The sequence below is a fragment of the Xiphias gladius genome, chromosome 19 (genome assembly GCF_016859285.1).
Source record: "Xiphias gladius isolate SHS-SW01 ecotype Sanya breed wild chromosome 19, ASM1685928v1, whole genome shotgun sequence".
Classification (NCBI taxonomy): domain Eukaryota; kingdom Metazoa; phylum Chordata; class Actinopteri; order Istiophoriformes; family Xiphiidae; genus Xiphias; species Xiphias gladius.
The window spans coordinates 3427285-3450039 of record NC_053418.1 but is presented as its reverse complement, the minus strand read 5'-3'; the positions used below and the strand labels follow the sequence as shown (position 1 = coordinate 3450039).

The window sequence follows — 22755 nt, the reverse complement described above, 5'->3', positions numbered from 1 at the left end:
AAAAAACATCGTTGATATATCATCGACTTTTAAGTTGATATGGCAGTTGCCTATTTAAAACATCTCATCTGGGGAATGTAACTCCAGTATTCCCCCTCTTTTAGCTCTGGTTTTTGGTCTCCACCAACTCCAGAGGGAAATATCTGGCTCTCTGGCTGATAAATGCTCCACCGTGGTCATCAGATAGACGCTATCTGTGTCTCGTCTGCTGAGCACGTAGCGTAAATTGGCTTTTTCCGAATTTGGTCATAAATAATAGCGTCATCGAAAGGTCTGGAAAACATCAATCTCGTTGTAAAAGATGAAGATCAACATCTACAAGTTTCTTTTACAGGCAACCACGAGGAGCCAGCGGCAATTCCCATACAGCACGAAGATAAATGCGACTAAATTTATCGCTAGATTTTAGGTGGCATCATCCAGCTCAAGTTCTCCGTCTGATTCAAATGAATGCACCTCGACTCAAAAGCACGACTCTGCTCTGAAACGATCGGGTGTGTGTGGACGATTCGCGGGCTTCACTGCCACAGGTGAAGATGAGCCCCGTTCTCCATCAATCTCTGTGCAGGCTATGAAACAAAACGACGGCCTTTTTTTTTATAATTACACTGGGCTGAGCCCACTGAGACCCAGCTGCGCTTCACCCACCACATCCCACCACATCCCACCACACCCCTCCACCCCCTCCGACCTCACCCCCATCCCATCACTCTGCAATATTGGAGATTGGTGGTGGAGGCCGTCCAGCCTCGGGGAGCACTCACACCCGAGATGAGAAATGGTCAGAAACGATCAGTGAGAGACAATACACCAGGGGCTGAGAGTTGGAGATAGGCAGACAATAGTTTGATGGTGTGAAAATCAATCAGCATGTCTGCGAAAGAAGAGCAATTTCAGGTCTGGAAAGGAGCCAAAATGTTAAATAAACTGGAGGGATGAACCCGTTTTTTGCTTTATTTTCAATTAACTAAACTTCATCCGCCTGAATACCCGTGCTCCCTTTCGGCAGCAACTTGTCTCTCACCCCCTGCGTTGCACACCTGCACAGTGCAACCGCGGTCTCCCGCTGCCGGCCACTGAGCTGCAGAGCGAGTGACTTGCTTAAAGGGGGCACCTCGGCAGTACTCGGCACCCGGGAGCAGTTTTCCCAACCGGTGTCACCTCACTTCTGCCTACAAGCCGGCATCGGTCTTCAGCAAGCAGAGGCAAAGGGCGCAGGATCCACTGATATTAGTTCATGTATTTTTACACAGAACGAGGAATGTGGATTTTGCCCCCCGCCCCACCCCCACTTCCCTTTCCTCAAATTCATATTAGGAAAGGATCTTTTGATGGCCAGCATGAACAGGCCGGGGGGGGGGGGATGGTTACACCCTGCAAAACATGTTTCAATGTACACATGGGCACGTGAGTATTGCTTTCAGACAGACTCACAAAAACCATGCGGTCAATACCACTCAGTTGCACTGCCTTGGACAGCCGACATCAGTGGATCCCACCTCATCACTTGGCCTGCGAGGCACTGGTGTTTTTGGAGACGGGACACTGTCACAAAAGCACGATTCAAAAAACAGTTACTGAACGATTAAACAAAATAAAATGCGCGTAACCCCCCCCCCAAAAAAAAAACGTGTTTTTTTTTTTGTTATGTTTTTTTTTTGGTACAACAGATCTTTTTCTCTAACCAACTAAATCACAGTTCAGCTTTACTTCAAGCTTAAACATTCATACATGTGTTGCTGGTTGGGGCCCAACCACTTCCCAGCCTCTCAGGTTTCACTATGTAATTGTTTTAGCTGTAAATGACCCTCTCTGGTGTTCCAGGTATAGCCTGACTGATACGGTCCTTTTTTTTTTTTTTTTTGTTAAAAAATCCATTAACAATATATCGACTGATTTTATTTTGGTATGCATCCCTTACATTTGGTATGTTTTCACCAAGATATGTACATATGAGTGGGACATTTTACGTTTCCCAGCTCAAAAAATGTGAAAACTCTTGAGTGCTTTTCACTGAATGACACTGTTTCTACATTATTGCCTCAGTTTCTTGTTTCTTATCGGCCAACATGTGAGAAAATATGATATATCTGCTGGAGGCTGATATATCCGTCGAGCTCCAGTTCCAGGTTGTACGTGGTCCTTTTCCCCCTCCTAATCGGGTTGATTCAAGTATTCGAGTCTAACTTTTTCTAAAATGCATTGATCTCACCCTTTCCAAGTGCACCACCAAGAAGAGGAACACACACACACGCACACACACACACGTTTTTTCAGTCCTCGGTGTAACAGTATCACTCATCTTGAGGGAAACAGCTGAAAGACGTATAAAGTTCGTTCATTTTATATAACTGCTGTGAACATCGGGATCCCCGTTGTCGCCTGCATGTCAGCGTTGGAATGAGGCAGGTAAGACTTCATCAACGTCCCGTAATATTACGTAATGTGTCCCTTTAGATTGTCTGTCTAGTCTGCTCAAAGTTTTCTCCTGACACTTTTTAACTCCCCCCCCCCCGATACGAGTCAAATATTTCTCTAGGAAGTCGCGGTTTCGCTGTGATGTTCGTTAAAAAAAATAAATTAAATTTTTTTCAAAAAATCCTAAAATCGATGCCGGATTAAGTTCCGGTTTTTTTGGGGGGGGTTTTTTGTTTTTTTCCCTAATAATGAATTCACTTCCATCAGATCAACCCACTTTTTTTTTGTTTCGATATTATTTTCATCTCTCTTTTTTCATTTTTTTTTTTAAAAAGAGGAGCATCCTGCAGCCATGCAGTCGAGACCTTACCTCTGACACACAGCAGGGACATCGCGGCGGGATTTCGTGCAACAGTTCCTCCAAAGCCGATGAGCCTTCAGTGAGTTTTGCAGCCCCGTTGCCTGTTGCACGTCGGTCATTCAGACCGGTCCTAGATGCCGTTCACTCTCCGCTCCATCGCACCATACCACTAAAAAAAAACAACGTACAGATGTGAGCCAGGTGGGAGATCCAGAGGGGGGAGGACGGGTGGGGGGGTGGGGGTCGGGAGGGGGGAAGAGACTCCTGAGGGGTTTAAGGGAGGACCGTCACTGGCGGAGAGCGACCAACTTACCGGCTGAAAAAACCGGTGGAGCGGGGCGGCTCTTATGCTGCATTCAATGACCGAGGTGAAGGTAGGAATCTGCGACGGTCCGCGCACGCATGCGGACGTGCAAGGTGCGGCGGGCCACAGCACGACACTTTGTGTGGCGTATGTTTCAGTGGATTTAGCCACAGTGTGTGTTAGCATACTTTCGGGTCACAGAAATAACTATTAGTGTCTCTAAAATATAATTAACCAGAGATGTTTGATTTTTCTCGAGATGAAAATTCACGATAAAAAAAAAAAAAGATTATTCGCCCCGTTTCCCAGCAAAGTCCGTTTCCTAGGCAGGTAGCTGACAGTCTGCCATTTTGTTTTGATTCAGACGCAGAGGTGCAGATTGGGAAAAAAATCTTTTTAAATCATTCAGCAAAGAGAATATCTTTTTTTTCCCGGATGGTTAGAGGAGTCTACCAGTGTGTTCTGGAAATATGACAACGGTAAGTGTTTTTTAAACAATCTCGGATTTTTTTAAACATTACTGGTAAATTATCTTTTAAAGAAACTGCTCATATATTAAAGGCACAACCTGGGGCTAATGTCGAACTTAGCTTACATACAAACTCCGTTAAAAAAAATAAAAACTTTTCAACTTAAATTTTGTATGTTCTAAAAAAAAAAAAAAAAAAGGAATCCTGCACTCTGTCACTTGAACTGATATTTATAAAAGGGAGTTAAACATTTTTTTTTTTTTTTAAATATAAATTCTACTCACCTGCCACCAAGACTTTAGTGTGAAGGACACTTGAATCCAAGACCTGAATGTCTAAAGAAACCACCACAGAAAACCTGTTAAATTCAAGCCTAAAAACCACAAATTTTTGATGCCACTGGTGCAACAAAAAAAAAATAAATTAAAACTTGGCAGGGCAAGAGGTCCTAAGCCATGGTCTGTCCCTATCTGCTTTCCATCCTTGGAGCTACCACCACAGTGTCCGGTTAATGGGCCCCGCATGCGTGCACTAAAAGTACGTTTTGGAGGCCATCTACTTAAAATAATGTGGGTGCTAATGGCAACCCTAGACACCAAACCCATGTGCACTTTACTCAGCATATTAGACAGAAAATTCCCTGAGCAGTAAGCGGTCGATTAAGTGCGCCTGACTAATAAGGTTATTTTACCTTCATACCAAAATGAAAAGACTGATGTTGGCAATGCCATACTTTCACAAGAGAAACAAGTGATGAGACTGATTTACTACACTTAATTTGGTGCATTCAAATGTCAATAAATAAACTCCACCCTGTGCAGTTTTGTGCACATTTAGAAATCCTGCTTTGTTTAGGCCCATGTTGATTAGCTAGCAGTCCCCTTCCACACACACACACACACACTGAATTGAAGAAGTTAAATTAACACCAACATACCAAGATGCATTTTATTTCTCTTAAGACTCATGGTACAAGCTTCAGTTAAACAAGCTCCATCAGTTGAAATATATCTGTATACATCTATATCTTGTTCTGGTAGCTGGGAACCTGGGGCCGGGGCTGGTAGCTGGGAACCTGGGGCCGGGGCCCTTGGCTGGGAACCTGGGGCCTGGGCTGAAAAGAATGCATCTGTGGAACCTGGGGCCTGGGCCCTTGGCTGGGAACCTGGGGCCTGGGCTGAAAAGAATGCATCTGTGGAGGCTTGGGCTGGTAGCTGGGAACCTGGGGCTGAGGCCTGGGCTGAGGCCTGGGCGGCTGGTAGCTGGGAACCTGGGGCTGAGGCCTGCTGGGAACCTGGGGCTGGGGCTGGGGAGGCTGGGGCTGAGGCTGGCTTGGGCTGCTGGCTGTGGCTGGCTGAGGAGGCCTGGGCTGGGGAGGGCTTGGGGCTGGTGGTAGCTGGGAACCTGAGGCTGAGGCCTGGGCTGAGGCTTGGGCTGCTGGTAGCTGGGAACCTGGGCTGAGGCCTGGGCTGAGGCCTGGGCTGCTGGTAGCTGGGAACCTGAGGCTGAGGCCTGGGCTGAGGCTTGGGCTGCTGGTAGCTGGGAACCTGAGGCTGAGGCCTGGGCTGAGGCTTGGGCTGCTGGTAGCTGGGAACCTGAGGCTGAGGCCTGGGCTGGTAGCTGGGAACCTGGGGCTGAGGCCTGGGCTGAGGCTTGGGCTGGTAGCTGGGAACCTGGGGCTGAGGCCTGGGCTGAGGCTTGGGCTGGTAGCTGGGAACCTGGGGCTGAGGCCTGGGCTGAGGCTTGGGCTGGTAGCTGGGAACCTGGGGCTGAGGCCTGGGCTGAGGCTTGGGCTGGTAGCTGGGAACCTGGGGCTGAGGCCTGGGCTGGGGCTTGGGCTGGTAGCTGGGAACCTGGGGCTGAGGCCTGGGCTGGGGCTTGGGCTGGTAGCTGGGAACCTGGGGCTGAGGCCTGGGCTGGTAGCTGGGAACCTGGGGCTGAGGCCTGGGCTGGTAGCTGGGAACCTGGGGCTGAGGCCTGGGCTGGTAGCTCATGTCCCAAATGCCAGGCTCAACTCCATGACTGGAAGCTGTTAATAAAATGCCAGCCATCCAAGTCATTTTTCTGTCTTTAAAAAGATATTTTACTAGAAGTTTGTTCAACTGTAACCTTACATTTTGTACTGGCTTGAAGCTCTCCAATCAATAGCAGCCATAGGAGCACCACACTAGAGAAGAGTTCAGTTTAAATAAAAATTTACTCATTTAAGACATTCTTCAAGTATACTACTGAACACAGAAGGAATCACTTAAAAGTTACCGTATAATAAGTCCCATGGCTTCAGCCAGAGATGAGATCAAATGCAAATTGAAATGCCTCTATCTGACTTCAGCTGACCCAAAATGACAAAATGCCTGTCTTTCCTCCACAGTGGTGCAGTGATAGCAAATGTGCAGGTAAATTATTTTAAATGTTATGACAGCCAATCACCGCTCTCTCATGCTGAAAGGCTGATTGGAAACAGGTGGATGCAACGGGGCAAGGTTCATTATGATACGCAGGTGTTCAAAATATCCCTCATTCAGAATAGTTTCACTTACTCTTCATGTTTCAGCGTCCACCAATGCGTCACTGGACCGTCTGTTATCATGAAAATGCATTATCCATGTTTTTTAAACTGAGACGTTGCTCATTGAAGTAAATAAAGTGGTATCATTTTAGTCATTGTAAATAAAATTAAAATCAACCCAATTTTTTTTTTTTTTGGATCAAAAACTAGCCATGTCTCTTGGTTAAATGATTGAGAAAAATACTGAAGGAAGATCACGTGCATGTTTCAGAGCTGCCCAAAATTAAATTGATCTCGGCAAAACCGAAGACTGATGAAATTACGAGAGCTTCACACCAGTTTGCACCAGTACATTTTTACTGTGGATGGAATAATGTTCAGGAGTTCCTGTTTAATTTTCTCAGAAGTCCTTTTGTTTGTTTGCATTATGCAGGGTGCGTCAATTCTACAGGTCAATCTTAAAACTAATCTCCTCTTCTGGGTTTGCCTGCTTCTCCTGGGTAGGTTTGCTTTACTTGTTTATTTTATGAGCTCAAAATCAGGAAAGAGGTAAGTGGAGTAATAAAGTTTTTAAGTAACATTCAGTATTCCAGGGGGGATAAAAAAAAGTAATTCAATGAAAAACAAAAGACTTTTAATTGAAATAAGTACCTTGAATGAGAGTTGAGATAATAATTCTGTGTTGTAGAAGAAAAGGAGAAATGCAAAGATACGGTAACAGGAGAAATTATGATGCTCGGTGAAGATAGAACTTATGCTGCAAATAAATGAATATTTATCCACTTGGTGAATTCCTGACATTGTTTTTTTTTTTTTTTTCAAAAAAATGTTTTATCATGAAAATCCATTGTCAAACAGATATTGTGTTGCTAGTGGCCAATTTAATGTACTAGAGCACAATAATTTATAATGAGGCACCCGCACGATAGAGATTCTCAAAAATTTAGCCTGTTTAAAAGGTCATTGACACAAACCTTATAATGAGGCCTTTCTGCACTTGGTACCTTTTGGGTGAATTTACCTAAAATCTCTCCTGCTACGCCCCAGTTCAAGAACTGGTATAATACGTGCAAAACTCACAAAAGCAATGTTCTGTATCACAGCCGATGAATTGGCTATATTTATTGTTGTCAGCATCATTACACTCTTTCAGATATGTTGGTTTTATGTCTTTGTCATGGATACAGAGCCCACTGACCATCTGAACCATAAATTACGTCAGTGGCTTTATGCATGCTCCTTAACTCAAGAATCCCGTATAGCTTTGCCTAACACATGATGAGGCTACACAGTTCTCGTGCTGCCCATTAACGCAGATGTACGCCTTCTGACAGGAGAACAAAGTTATGCAAGGTACCTATTAATGTGTGATAGGCTTTTTGACCTGTAAGTCATGTCTGACTGGGGCCATTTATGTTGGAGGTAGGACATGTATAAAACATGGATTGCAATCAATATGAAACCTTCAAGGTATCAGATTTGATACTTTGCATTTGGCACAGTTATTGAGTCTTTCTGGATTTGATAACTTTAAATGGACTGAGCCTCGTATTTTCGGTGATTGCGCAATTAAGACTCCTTTGAACTTGAAAGTAAATGAGGTCATTACCACACCGGTATAGTAGAAAATGCGTTTTATTTCTCCAAAGACCATTCTGGTTAACAGTTAAATGCAACATGGCTCATCAGTTGAGACACCTCCCGGATCTACTGTCTGAAACAACAAAGAGTTTCCGTTAGTACATGTTAATCTGCATTTAGTGGTGCGAAGCAGAAAGAATAGGACATGTTTGGCATTTGTCCACCAACATGTGTACACTTACCCCCTTCAGTGTATACCTTATACCCTAGATGGGCCTGTAGCAAAATCTTCCTTTACCATGGAGTGGGTCCCACTCCCTTTAAAAAAACAATTAGAAAAAAAAAAAGAAATTCTTGCAAAAAGATCAATTTCAGGAAAATCCACCTATCCCTATGAGTCCACTCTGCTGGGCTGGTAGCCGGGAACCTGGGGCTGCGGTACCTGGGGCCAAGGACTGGTAGGCAGGAACATGGGGCTGCCTCATGCCAGCCTCAAAGCCATGCTGTTGATAAATTTTCACCAAAAAGAAATTTTAGCATGATTTAAAAATGTGAGTCATAAGAATTATTCAGCTATAATATTCAGCTGTACGCTTTTTTTTAATGCTAGCTTGAAGCTCTCCGATTAATGGCAGCCATAGCAGCATCACATTACAAAAGAAAGCAATGATTAAATAGTCTCAATGTTATACATTCTAAATGTATGACGTTGAGACCGGAGAGAATTAAATGAAAATTACCGTAGAATAAATTGCATGGCTTCAGCCAGAGGTAAGGGCAAAAGCAAACGGAAATGCCTCTATCGAACTACAGCTGACCCAAAACAACCAAAGTTCGCCTTCCAGTGGTGCAGTGGTAGGGAACCTGCATTGAAAATTATTTAACTTGTTTTGACAGCCAGTTAAAAAGCTCACTGTTCCTAACAGACCAAGTGGAAACAGGTGGACGTAACGGGCCTGGGTTCTTCATAAAACACCTGTACAGAAAAATGGTTTTACTTATTTCCATTTTTCATCACTTTTAGGCTAATTTAAAGTGCATCACATGCCCGTATATTGGTAATATTATTCATGCCAAAAAGCCACAGTTGCAATGATTAAGGCAATTGTGCCATGTGACTGAACGCATAAAAAATGAAAGTGAATCCTCAATGGTTTTAAGGTTAAGCATACCAGGACCCTTTGACTGCCCAGCGTGGGTAGGTTTGCTTTATCTGGTTCATTTCTTTCAAGTGCGAAGAGGTAAGATTGTCCTAGATGTTAAGACAAAGGAATAACATGTTTTATTATTTTAAAAGTTGATTTTTGGTACTTTCTTGTAATCTAGGCTGCCAGGGCCCAAAGCAGTTTTTCGCTTCAGAGTAAGATTACGTGGAATGATACGAAATGATAGACACCACCATTAAACTCTGTACAGGAAGAAACATTGCATTCATCATTTGGAATTACCAACCATATTTTACCCACACCTGCAGATAGAAGGGAAAAAAAAAAGTGCTATGTATATAAATTTATGTTAATCACAATTCAGATTTCTCATGTTCATCTAAATTAAACAAATACCACTATCAATGGGTTTCTGAAATTATCACAGCCTTTACCTCTTAGCGGCACATTTCCAAGGCAGCTGTGATTTTCATGTCAGGTGGTGCCATTTGTTGGCAGTAAAGACCCTAATAATGCAGACTGAGCAACCAGTGGGGGACAATAAGGGAAAACCCTGAATGAATAAGTTGAGAAACATGATAAATGCAGATGGTTCCATGTGGGACGTGCAGAGGGGGCTTGGTCACTAACAAGTTGGCCATGTGTTTCGTCAAGGTTAGTCTCAAGCTTGTCAGTGTTGTGGTCACAGCTGGTTTCCACTGTCCCCAAGTGGCCAAAACAATTATTGCAGGTTTACCACCACATGAGCCCTGAAGTGTGTCTTTCCAACAAAATGATCACAGCCATGCAAAAAAAAAAAAAAAAAAAACAAAAAAAAAAAAAAAAACACACTTTTACATAGAAAAATTCAATATTCCCATAGATTACAACATTTTCCCCTCAACTATTTGTGGGGCAGTGTCAAAGTTATTCTGGAAACCTGCGCAACTCCCTGTAGCCGTCTGTTCAAGCCAATGTTTGATGAAACTGGAGTTGTGATGGCTGCTTGGCAGCTCAGCAGTCTCAGTCTATTAGCAGCATTTCTAATAATTCTGTATCCCTTCCTATGCCAGGATTACGTTTGGTTTCCTTGTCTAGCCCCTTTGTTGGGGGGGGGGGGGATAAAAAAAAGTTAAAACCTAGCTCAAATACTTAAGCAATACTAAAGAATGACCAGACATGCTGTCGCACTCTTGCTTTAGTCAAGGTTGCACCTGTTCATACAGACTGGTTTTGAAAAGTTCAACTGCAGATAGTATGCAGTGTCCACCCTTCCAAGTGCTGCTCACCACTTGCCTTTTGCAAAGTGGGCCACACTGGTAGAGTTCAGAATAAGTTACTGTCCACAAACTTAGACAAATCACATTTTATTTTTCAAAAAGAGCTATTCCCCAGTCAGTTGTAGAGGTGATGCACATCTTTGTGTCAGATCTGAAATGACAGTATATTGGCGGTGTTGAACTAACCATCTTATGCAGGTCGTAGGCACAATAGTTTAAAATTTAGGCAATTACAAGTATTCTTATACCTTCAGATTTTAAGACATCCCATATGCCCTAGGTTGAACTGTAGCCAAAAGCGCCTCCTTTACCACCAAAATTAAGATGGGCTCCACTCAGTTCAGACCTAGAAAGAAAAAACAAACACACCCCACACACCACACATTGAAGTTAACAGGAAGCTAAATTTGAATGCCAACCTACGCTGTTGCATCTGCACTGCTGGATGCACCTTTAGGCTGGTGAGGATGATGAAAACCAGCATTACTGCTGGGCTTGTAGCTGGGCACCCGGGGCACATAGCTGGGCTCATGGCTGGGCACCTGGGGCCGGTGGCTGGGCTCATGGCTGGGCACATGGGGCACCTGGGGCACCTGGAGCACCTGGGGCCGGGGCTCATAGATGGGCACCTGGGGCTGGTGGCTGGGCACCTGGGGCCCCTGGGGAACCTGGGTCCGGTAGCCGGGCACCTGGGTCCTGGGGCCCCTGGGGAACCTGGGGAACCTGGTGGGGAACCTGGGGCCCCTGGGGAACCTGGGTCCGGTAGCCGGGCACCTGGGTCCCCTGGGGAACCTGGGGCCGGTAGCCGGGCCCCTGGGGAACCTGGGGCCGGTAGCCGGGAACCTGGGGCCCCTGGGGAACCTGGGGCCGGTAGCCGGGAACCTGGGGCCGGTAGCCGGGCACCTGGGGCCCCTGGGGAACCTGGGGCCGGTAGCCGGGCACCTGGGGCCCCTGGGGAACCTGGGGCCGGTAGCCGGGCCCCTGGGGCCCCTGGGGAACCTGGGGCCGGTAGCCGGGCACCTGGGGCCCCTGGGGAACCTGGGGCCGGTAGCCGGGCACCTGGGGCCCCTGGGGCCGGTAGCCGGGAACCTGGGGCCGGTAGCCGGGAACCTGGGGTCCCTGGGGCCGGGGCCAGTAGCCGGGCACCTGGGGCTCATAGCTGGGCTCATGGCTGGGCACCTGGGGCCGGTAGCCGGGCTCATGGCTGGGCACCTGGGGCACCTGGGGCCGGTAGCCGGGCCCCTGGGGCCCTTGGGGAACCTGGGGCCGGGGGCCCCTGGGGAACCTGGGGCCAGTAGCCGGGCACCTGGGGCTGGTAGCTCAAGACATTCTGGGGTTTACTGGTATCAGAATTTTCAAAGCCACCTTTAAAGCCCTGAAAAGAAGCTGAAAACAATTGCAACATTACATGAGGCAGTCCAGTGATCGTTTAAAATTAAAAAATAAAAATTAAAAAAAGTCAGAAATTACATTTATGTAAAAGTGTAGAATTTGAACTGTTAATACTATAATCTTACATGTAATGCTTCCTTGTAGCTCTCCAACAGAGAACAGCCACAGCAGCGCCACACTAGAAAAGAAAGCCATGTTTATAAAGCAATCCAAGTCACTTCAAATAAACAATACAAAAATCATTATATTGAGCACAGATCATCACTCAAAAGTACCATAAAAGAAGTCCCATGGCCAGAGATGCGCCCAAATGCAAGCTGAACTGCCTGAATGACTGTAATCGACCCAACAAAACCACAACTCTGTTTTATTTCCTCAGTGGTGCAGTGACAGGAAAGGTGCAGTGCAATTAATTTATCTTGTTTTGACAGCCAATCAAAGCTCTCGCTTCCTACATGATTGGAAACAGGTGGAATTCATGGGGCTGGATACACAGGTGTTCAGAAAAGTCCTTTTTTTTTTTTTTTTCTTAACAGTTTCCTCCAACTGTGCACTACAGTATCTTGTCTGTGTATTTCGGATTTTATGTCAAGGGTTGATTATGGCAATCATCATATTCCCTCTTTGTCTTGCTTGGCTTTAGAAGCTTCACATTCTTCGTTTCACTTCTTTATTAGTAAGTGGTTTAGTGGGGAAACATTAGCCAAAGTATTGCACTGCATTTTTTTGTTTTGTAAGAATACAGATGTGTTCAGAGTAATCAAACTAGTCTTTATGTTTATTTTCTCCTCTCTGAATTGGGGCTCTGTGGCTGACAGAGTCCAACGGCAGCTGCCCACCTTTGCAGTATGTAAAAGTAAGTCCACATCTGCTTTTATTGGGCGGTTCAGATTGCACCAGGCTCATCCCTGTTTGAAGAAAATCATTTTGTCATTATGTACAAAATCAGCTTGGCGCCATTGTTAAGACTTTGACGCCATCCAGAGGCACAGAGCAGTGGTCAGGTCACAGTCATTTAATTGTTTACAGTATGTCCACATATCAATAATACATGGAAGACACAAGTTATCAGGTGGCGCTGAAAAAGTCTACGATGGATAAAGTCCGTTACAGAATTTGAAATTTAAAAAATGAAACGGAATTAAACAGGCACAGCTTTTCCATCCTTCGACTAAAGAGCAAAACCTTGCTGTCCTCTTCGCTCACCGCACCGATGTGTGAACACTGCATTCAGGAAACATACAAACAGTTGCAAATGTGTGACAACAATAATCTCATGAGCATGTAAAACGTTTTTCATTGTGCCTAAAGTTGGTGTCTTTAATGCCTCTCTTGGGCATTCTGGGCGACTTTCAGGAATATGCAGCCTTTTAAGTCACGAAGAACATTTTCCCGTTCAACCACTGAAATCATTTTGGCCGCCATAGTGCATCTAACTTTCTTCACAGCCATAACCTTGGACAACTACAGGGAGTAAGGTATTGGTTTAAGAGTGTATGTTCACAATATGCTCTTTGTTAAATGCAATAACATGAGATAGCCAGTAGATGGAGCTCAGCCTATATAAGGGACAGAAGGATTTTTTTTTTAAGGATCAAAATCCCACTGGTTCATACCAGACCTACCGTAGGTCTTATCAATTTTAATTCTAGATTCAATTAGTATTAACCTGTTATTAAAAAGACAACAATTCAATATATGTCTGGAGGGTATTCTGAAAAAGAGTCAATGCACCACAGTGGAGATCAGTTCAAAGTAATCGGGGCGATAATGTCTCTCTGGAGCAGAGAACTCTGCCTCACTTGCCCTTAAAGAAACCACAAAGCTGCACAACAGCAGCCTGAGAGCTAATTAGGAGCAGAGTTCCTGCTCAAAGACACTTCAGAAGGGCAGATGCATCAAAATGCAGTCGGACGGTCTGCCTGCTGTGCCAGATTCTAGTTGTGTATATTAATATTGTGTGAATGAAAAATCAGGGCAAAAGGTACAGAACAAAATGTCATTGAGTGACACTGAAGTAGAGGAATGATATTTCATGTGCTTCAGTGCAAATGGCAGACTAGTATTTCATGACCATCTAAGGGTGAACTTTGGCATTCTCTGATAGGAGCCTGAATCATCTGACTGCGGGTGAAGCAATTTTCCATCATCATTTATATTGTTAGACACTCCTATTTTTCATTTGTTTGCAGACAGAAAAAAACAAAGCCTTCTTTAAATATTAATGTTCAGTTTCAGAATGAAATATTATTTAGTACAAACCCTATCAGATAAATGATGATGACACAGCCGTGTTACCGATGGTTGTGTTCTTTGGCACATCGATGGTCAAAATAACTTTCTGTGAAGTAAGTGACAAACTCTGATTCTGTTAATTTAATCACTGCGCAGGGTTCGTTTTACATCAGAGAAAACCGAATACACCTGGTCAGAGCTTGAGCTTGAGCTTTTAATGGTCAACACCATCTCTGGCTCGTCGGCAAATTCATATTTTGCCTCCAATCTCCCATTTTCAAGTGACTGTTTCTTTTGCCGCCAGTTACAATAGTTGCAGTTAGTTTAGACTGAAGATGATTAGACGCTGGCACACGTGCACATCCAGACCTATTTCTGTATTCAACGGGCTGTTTTGTATACGTCCATTTGGTAAGTCTAACCCGTGAATCTAGGGGGGAAAAAAAAACCAAAACATAAAGGTTTCTTAAAATGACACACTGTGCTCTCTTTGAACTGCTGGCTATCAGCAGGACTGAGAGGGAGCTGAGGAGGGTGTTTGAGACTTTTCGTGAGCTTACATTAGATAAATGGAGTCAAATCAGATTAAAATATGATGAACTGAACATCACGGCTCTGAACAATGCTTAAAAAAACGAGGTTAGAAAATATGTGCAATTTTTGGATGAATCATCAGATTAGCTAATATGTTGGACTCTAGGTGTCGTTAAATCCACATTGAAGCCAAAATTAGGCGCACACCAAACCAGCTGTTAATTCATTTTATGTCAACGTCAGCTGCATCAGCTTGTGGGAAAAACATCGTCGGGACTTTTGAAAAACTTGCAGAGGCCACATTACATCTGTTTGCCCGGAGAATAGAAGCTCCTGTGCAATCTAGAGGAAGTCACCCAACTCTGAGGTTATTTTTGAGGTTGTAGACGGGTTTATATTTTTTACAGGTAACACTTAGTGAGTTCTCCAGTTTTTAACCCACGCAACCCTCAGACCTGCACACACAACTTCATCATTTGTTTCTAAATGCAGGGCTTTTCATGTTGTACCTGCTTCTTGCCGTTTTAACCCCTAAACCCTGGGACAACTTGCCTGAATGAGGAAAAGGCTTTGAAATGAACGAAACACTGATTTATGGGCACCCTGGGGGCCTAGCAGTTAAAATGCAAACCATGTAACCGCAACATCCTTACTTTGATTCCAACTGGGGGCCTTTGTTGGGATGTGGAGCCCTTTTGGAGAAATGTTGTTTTTTTTGTTTTTTAAAAACTCTGCAATTCATTCCACATGAGCAAATTCTTATTTATCCCATCCTCTGTCCCGAGTCGGATCATTTCGCATTCGTAAATGCAGCCAGCCCATGTGTCTCTGAATTACCGAAACTCCCAGAAGGCATCTCACAGCTCAGAGGCTGCAAATGTTTGATTCTTTCAGGCCCCGTACAATCCCTGCTGCATAGTTCATCAGTAGAGGGGAGACAGAGAGTGCACTGTGAAGTCGGGTACATGTCAAATAACCAAGAACATTACATCATTTCAGTTTGTTGCAGTACTGCCTGTGCATGGAGCTCTCCCCGCAGAGTCCACAAGCTCGTATAAATAGGGTTTATAATAACCCCAAGGAGAGTCATAATATTATACCAATAACTATTATTATTATTATTATTTAAAGTTAAACTGGATCCCTGGCTGGGGTGAAAGGCCTAATGAGTTCCAGCCGTCCCACCCAGGGTTAGATAATCCAGTCTGGGACCAAGCTGTGACCTCAGCCTGACGTGCCGCCCCGGCCCAGCCCATCCTGCGATGCGCCGAGAGAGAGAGAGAGCGAGAGGGAGAGAGCGAGAGCGAGCGCAGTATCCCCACACGTCAGGGACTAGCAGACCACCAGCTCGCCTGTCTACAGCTACACACGCCCTCGATCGAAAACAGGCCCACTGCCGACCACCTGCGACAAGGTGAGCGTTTTAAATTTTGATTTTTTTTTATTTTATTTTTTTTGTCCTGGGGGGCGGGTTATTTGGCCCAGAGCTGGACGGCAACAGACGGTGGGAGAAGGATTTCGGAAGGGCTCCGTTCAGCGGCAGCGGCATCGCGTCGGAGGCTGGAAAACCGATGCCTCGCTCGGTCGTAACGGGCAGCCTCGGCTTTCAGCTGATGCGTTCCGCTCTTAGCTGCCTCGTCGCCCGTCGAGGCAGTCCCGTCGCTTTCACGTTACGTGTGATTCGGAGGCGATGTTTGGCGGACGGGCGATGCTAGCTTAGCTGGTGGCGTTGTGCATTTCCATCGCAGTGACACAAAGGCGGGGAAACGGATGGCAACCGTCTGACACCCCGTCGGCGTTTCGCCGTTTGCCTGCGGGCTAAACAGCCGCGGACTGTGGATTCATGTACACACTTGGACGACGGCTAACTGGCACTACTTGTTCACGAGAAACCGATGTGGGTCAACCCCCCCCCCCCATTCAATCGACATATTGATCCCGTATTACCATAAAACAACAGCGGTACACAACCAGTGGTAAAGCGGAGAAATGCGACGACGCACGACTTCCGCTGAAAACGTACACAAATAAAAGCTTGGCTGTGTTTATAAATATTAGGGCTGGTCGTGTCGCTTTACGAAACACTCGGTGATTTGATTATCAGTCTGTCAGTCCCACGAGTAAATAGATAAATGGATGTAAATGAGTCCAAGAACTCATAAAGCCCATTTGATACTCGTCCGATGCTCTGTACATACTGAGATTAAAACAATAATAAGCCTTGTGACAGTTCACCTTAGCCACAGTTAACATAGACTGAAATGCAAAAAAAAAAAAACTGCATTCAGAAACAACTCAAAGAAAGAGGCTGGGGGGGGGCGTAGAAATATATGAAATGTTTTTAATAATTGCATTTTGTCATCACCAGGACACTCAAGGAAATACGATATAGTCTATAATATCTATATATAGCTAACGTTTTACTTTGGGTTCAGTGTAATGATCTGATTTAGTCAGTTTTTCTTTTTTCCCCAGGAGATCGTTGCTGTTCCGTGTATATAGCAGGGTACTGATTTTTGTCCTAGTGCACACTCCCAGGCTCTTACTTTGAAGGCCGTCTGGCTGCAGTTCCTAATGTACACCACGCCGGCCGCTTTGTCCCTCCCCAAGACCGTTGCAGTACGGTGGGGGTTTCAGGTTAGTCTTACCGGCAGAAACAGCAGTGCTAACCTTGTGACAGGTCTACGGCATTCACCCGTAAGTTCATGTTAAATGTGTCCTTGGTGTAAATCATCAAAATGACCGAGTAATATTCCTCTAGGGAATTATTTCTGGGATCTCCAAGTGACATCTTTTGTATCTAGTGGTGTTTTTATAGGGACTTGATTGTTTCCTTTTGATTTTTCCACTGCATCTTTCACATAATTTTAAACTGGCTACGACAGTTATTTGTTTTTATGTTGCTGGTTTTGTATTTGACACAAGACATGAAAAATTGACCCCGGTGCTAGGTGCAGGTCGATGTAATAGGTGCCAACTTACCCTAGTGACCCTGTGCTGTAAGAGACGACATCATTGATAATCTCAGGATGCAAGAGAGGACAGTAGGAGAGAGTTCAATACATAGTTATCTTCCTATTATGTCAACTATTTTTGACTGCCTCGCTATCTGGTCTCCAGTGCCTGAGCCAGATTTGTTTACAGACAGAACTAGCCTATCAACATTTTGGCACCCTACCTACTTCTACTATCAGCCAGTTCTCACTTTCCGTACGAGTCCCTCGGATGGAGACGGGGTGCATGCTGTAGCCGTTCCCACTGGAAAGAAATGGTACTGAAGATCTTTTGGCGTTGGAGTCAATATTCATGGTTTCAGCAGTAGTTGCAGTGACAGTAGCAGGTAAAAGTTGTGGGTAGTGCGCCCAGCAACACCAGCAGTTTTACCTAAGTAGTTGTAGTAAATATATTGGAGAAAGCGCTGTGCCTGTGAAGTTCAGACAGTTGACAAGTCGGGGATAATTTTGAATTTTTTTTTTTTTTTTTCTGTTTATCCACCTGGATTGTTTCAAGTTCGTAGTTGGTTGAGATACAATACAAATATACTTATATGATTCTACAGCAAAACAGAGATTAACTCTGAAAAATGATGGAATCTTTTTTTTTTCTTTTCTTTTTTAAACAAATCCAATCCTCCGTCCTGCCGCAATCAAGCAGAAATTAATTAAACCCACTGATCAAAGACAGAAAGAGATCCAGAGAGGTTTGAGGGAGAGATTTGAAGATCAGCAGGGCTTAGAGCCACGTTTAAGGTCACAGTATTACCTCTAATCAACACCAGGGTCCAGACTGTGTCATTGATCTTGAAAGTAAAAATGTCAGATGGGTTTAAATCTCCGAACTAAAGACAAGAATGCTTCAGTGTACCCTGCTTAAACTATTCACGGATTTTGGTTAGCTAACATTTCTGTCATTAAATCCTAACGGTGAGTCCTGTCATAGTAAATGCCTGAATCCAGATACAGACCGGTAGCCCCCCCCCCAAGCTAGTTATGTAAAATGCAAATTTAAGTGTCTACTTTGACCGGTCTGATTGATTAATGATCAGTGACAGTAATACGGGCAGCATAAAAATGGACTTTTATGACTTCCTCAGTCTAAATTTGACTTTATAGTCCCAACCTCCTCTGCACTAGAGCTGAAACAATTAGTCAATGAATCGCCTACTCGATCAACAGAAAATAGATCAGCTATTTTGAATAATTGATAATTATATTATAATTATAAATAATATTCATATTTGAATAACTGTTTAAGTTATTCTTCGAGCAGGAATGTCAAACAATGGATTAATCGATTAATCAAGGAAAAATAAGAATTTGCTCTACTGTGTTCTACCGTGAGTTTATATTCGGCCTGTTACCTATAATTATTTAATCTGTTGATGATTATTTTGATTTATCAGATTATTTAGTCCATAAAATGTCAAAACAGTGAAAAATATCTATCACAAATGATCAGATTTTCCAGTTAGCATCTTCACATTAGGTCCAAACAGAATAAAAATGCTCCAAATAAACACCTCAACTAGAATAAACAGACACAGACCGATCGGTTGCAGAGGGGTATCTTGAACCTTTTCATAAACTGATCAAAATAAAAGATTGTACTTTGGAAAGGATTTAAGCTGATTGCTCTCCGGCTGCGTTCTATCCGTGCTTGACCTCCGTCTTGGCATTAACGAGTGTGGACGTACGTTTCTCCACTTCCAAAAAAATGAGCAGTTCAGCTTGGAAGCTGAACTGGTCCTCTACGCAGAGTTTGTTTTGTTGCTTGTCTAGGAGCAGCTACTGAACTACTGAACAGCTACTGTTGTAGTAAATTTTTTGGAGAAAGCGCTGTGCCTCTGAAGTTCAGACAGTTGAGAAGTCGGGGATATTTTTGAACTTTTTTTTTTTTTTTTTTTTCTGTTTATCCACCTGGATTGTTTCAAGTTCGTAGTTGGTTGAGAGACAATACAAATATACTTATATCATTCTACAGCAAAACAGAGATTAACTCTGAAAAATGATGGAATCTTTTTTAAACAAATCCAATCCTCCATCCTGCCGCAATCAAGCAGAAATGAATTAAACCCACTGATCAAAGACAGAAAGAGATCCAGAGAGGTCTCCTCCTGTTTAGGAGCAGCTACTGAACTACTGAACAGCCGATATCCATCTTCAGGCAGCTGATCAAACAGGTACCAGAGAGCTAAGATAGCCGTTGATGAAAGACGAATGCATGACTTATTCGTTAGTTTTGCGTATGTCACACAGCTGTTCCAATTAAATGCGTGAAACCACATGAAACATGAAAACACATGGAAACACCCGACCGTGTTAAACCACATCCTGAAACACTTCAAATCGGAATGATTTAAATCATAATGAAAAACGTGTGCATGTAACTGAAGCTATTGCTGGATTTGTCCAACCGTCCAAAACCCAAAGCAGCAAAACCTAACAACTGACAATGTGAAGCCAGTGAATGTTTGCAAATTTGCATGTTGATTGAATGAAAACACTAAAATTGTTGATGATTAATTTTCAGAGAGCAGTTCAATTCATAGTGAAACATAGCAGCAGTGTGAAAGGACGTGTGACTACTAAGCTAATCATGAGGCCATTACAAGTTTAAAGCCTCGGCATTGCGGTCATGCATTTTTTTATTTTTTTATTTTTTTAAAAACCACGACTGATTCTGTGTGTTCGGCGACGTGCCTGCTCTCAGTGTTCACCTGCTCTTCCCGATCTTGGAATGTGTCTCTTCGTGTTATGTAATGTAATCGAGGGCCGGCGGAGGCCGGACGTGCATAGTTTCTCTGTGTGTCCATGAGTGTGTTTTTGATATGTGTCAGTGTTTGCTGTCGTTTAATCTATCCCGTGAGTATCTCAGATTTGTAAAAGAACTGTATGCAGATATCATGCAGGTCCCGTCATGTGTTATCTAGTTTCCCTGAACAGAGCGTTTCAAAACTGTTATCCGCAGCTGCAGTCGCTGAAAAAAGTGTCACCTAACTTCTTTGGTTGGCTTGTTTTGAAGGTTGTCCAGTGTTGAGAGATTACATTTCAACAACTAAATTATTTTGAGAACTTTTCAAGGCATTCCAACATCCCGAAACCTTTTTTCTTTTTTTTTTTTTTGTCGATACTTTCTATTATTGACACGCTTCAAACTCAAAAAAACTCAGAGCTTGGGCCATCCTATTCCCACTGAGGCCATTCAAGCTATAAATATCTGCAACCATGACATTTAAAAAAGTGGTTTACTAAACTTTGTCCACCAAATTATATTTATTTGTAGGTTAAGTATTTATTTAGAGGGGGAAAAGCAGGAAAGGCACCTTTATCTTAATGTAAGTTATGATAATTGCCTGAAATCAATTGTGTTTCAAAGCTGAGTCTGTGACCAGAAGGTTTGCTGGCTCAACTCTTTTGTAAATAGCATCTAGTTGCTCATGAGCAAGGCACTTAACCTCCAGCAGCTACTGTGTTTAAGCTGAAAAATCAAATTCTTGAAGGGCTGTGAAAGAGCTCAAATCCATGCAAATCAGTCCTCAACATGAGCCACCTTGTGATGCTGATCAGGATCCTTCTAGTGTTTCCAGTCAGAGTAAAGACGATGGATTACTTGAAGCCCTTTTGCTTCTAGGATGTTGGCAGTTGTGCTAAACTAACAAAGAGGGTTTACTCAAGTACTGAACCTAAGTACAGAGGTAGCTTAGTTTTTCTATTTATGTTACTCCATACTTGTACTTCAGATTCAGATTGAAATATGCAGGGCTGCAATTAATAATTATATTCTTTATTGATCAATCTGTTGATTGTTTTCTCGATTAATCGATTAGTTGTTTCTTCTATAAAATGTCCAAAAATAATGAATATGCCAGTCATAGTTTTCCGGAGCAGAGGGGCTTCAAATGTTTTTTGTCTCACCAGTAGACCAAAACCCAAAGAAATTTGGTTTACAATGTTGTACGACAAAGAAAAGCATTAAATCAGAACATTCCAGAGGCTTAAGATTAAGATTTTACAGAGTAAATGATGGTTTTATAAAACACGATGCATTGCTATAGATTATACTACGCAAGGGTATATAGTTGAAAACATTGAAATGTTGCATATTAGTGCATCAGTAATAATAATAATCCAGTGATGTACATAAAAAGGCAGCACTCTCAAAGGGGCAATAGTGCATGACAAGTAGTTTTACTTTTGAGATTATGTACATTTAGCACATTTTGCTGATAATACTTCTGTACCGAGGTGTTTCTATATTTACTTATTGTAAGAAAAACACCTGAAAACTTTTTCCACCACCGGCCGTATGATTCTGAGTGACAGTAAAAGGATATAATCGGCAGATAACAGTCGGCTTGAGGAAGATTTGTATATTTTAAAAATTTGAGTACATTTTGCCGCTAATACTTACTCACTTTTACTTCTGACTGAAACTGAAAAAACTGAATATTTATTCCACTGTTGGCTGTGTGATTCTGAGTTCAAGTGTAAGAACGTGGCCATAATTTCTGTTTCTAAAAGAAAAACGACGATGTGAATGGTGGATGTGCACCCGCGCCCTCTGAGACATTTGAGTCCCAGACACAGACATACACAGGTTTCACCCTCTAGCTTGTTATGGTAGTTCTGTTCCTTTCATGGCTCTCGGCTTGCAATGCTTCACTGGTTTCAAGGCGCCCAAACCACTGTTTAGGAAAGCTGTGTGTGTGTGTGTGTGTGTGTGTGTGTGTGTGTGTGTGTGTGTGTGTGTGTGTGTGTGTGTCTGCGCGTGTGTTTATGGCGGAAACAGATGAACGTTGCCTGACCTGCTCAGTATTTTTGGGCTCATTTGTCTGACTGTGAAAGATCACCGAGAGCTGCCGGGACACTATCAATATACCGTGGATGTTTTCTCTGTGCTGTTGTGTGTCAGTGAACGGCAGTCTGGTAATTACACGATGACTGATGGCTCACCTTGCCGAATCGGGGTGGAAATATGGAAGAAGAGACAGGTAATACGTTTCCTCAGCAGCTACAGCAAATGTGCTAAAGTTCGGCTCAAAAAGTTTTATTTTTATATTTCTTTTTATATTTTATGTTAGGATTACAGTCCACCATCATAAAAATATAAAATCCCTCAAGCATCGAGTTGAACTTTATGCGTCAGTGGTTCCTCATTATTTGGCTCCACAGACTCTGATTCTCTGCTGCCTTTGCAGTTCCAGAGTTATTGGCAGAAACATTCAGATGGATTAAGAGATTAATACTCTAACATTTAGAGGAGTAGAGGTAAGGCTCACCCAATGATAGACCTTTCCTCCGAGACACAGTTTGATTAAGAGTTGATTAATCAATTAGTTGCTGTGATTTAATTGTTTAAGTCCTTTTACCGAGCAAAAATACCAAATAATCTCTGATTTCGGCCAGGATTTATTTTACTTTTTAAGATTTTGGTCTCTTGAATGGACAAATTTTAGATACCTTATCTTGAGTGATGGGCATGTTTCACTTTTTCAGACATTGTGTAGATTAAATGACTTATCTGTTG

General features: G+C 43.3%; 2 protein-coding genes and 3 long non-coding RNA genes across 10 annotated transcripts in view; 1 reads left to right on the top strand and 4 right to left on the bottom strand.

Annotated features, from left to right (window-relative positions):
* Positions 1-4132, bottom strand: part of LOC120804901 (protein unc-13 homolog B-like) — a 170117-nt gene extending 165985 nt beyond the window's left edge. The window contains exons 1-2 of the mRNA XM_040154625.1: positions 3838-4132; positions 2789-2948 (exon numbers count right to left, since the gene is read on the bottom strand). Of these exons, the coding sequence (XP_040010559.1) occupies positions 2789-2810 (22 nt within the window). The 5' untranslated portion in view covers positions 2811-2948; positions 3838-4132. The remainder of the gene's footprint in view (positions 1-2788; positions 2949-3837) is intronic.
* A 1304-nt stretch (positions 4133-5436) lies between these two features.
* LOC120805744 lies at positions 5437-5944 on the bottom strand. Its single transcript, XR_005709593.1, has 3 exons — positions 5813-5944; positions 5668-5720; positions 5437-5582 (listed from the first exon to the last, which is right to left on the bottom strand). It is a non-coding gene; the product is annotated as an uncharacterized LOC120805744 (long non-coding RNA).
* Positions 5945-7703: 1759 nt separating this feature from the next.
* Positions 7704-8491, bottom strand: LOC120805572. The gene is made up of 4 exons (XR_005709573.1): positions 8384-8491; positions 8029-8146; positions 7886-7961; positions 7704-7776 (listed from the first exon to the last, which is right to left on the bottom strand). It is a non-coding gene; the product is annotated as an uncharacterized LOC120805572 (long non-coding RNA).
* Positions 8492-10139: 1648 nt separating this feature from the next.
* Positions 10140-10662, bottom strand: LOC120805571. Its single transcript, XR_005709572.1, has 3 exons — positions 10520-10662; positions 10317-10414; positions 10140-10219 (listed from the first exon to the last, which is right to left on the bottom strand). It is a non-coding gene; the product is annotated as an uncharacterized LOC120805571 (long non-coding RNA).
* Positions 10663-15510: 4848 nt separating this feature from the next.
* The window catches only part of rusc2 (RUN and SH3 domain containing 2), a 44732-nt gene continuing 37487 nt past the window's right edge, over positions 15511-22755 (top strand). For 3 of the 6 annotated variants that reach the window (XM_040154709.1, XM_040154708.1, XM_040154704.1), the window contains exon 1: positions 15511-15643. The gene's annotated coding sequence lies outside the window, so the exon portion shown is untranslated. Of the gene's footprint in view, positions 15644-16838; positions 16927-22755 lie in introns of those variants that run through there. The other 3 variants (XM_040154710.1, XM_040154707.1, XM_040154705.1) reach the window with 3 other exon arrangements.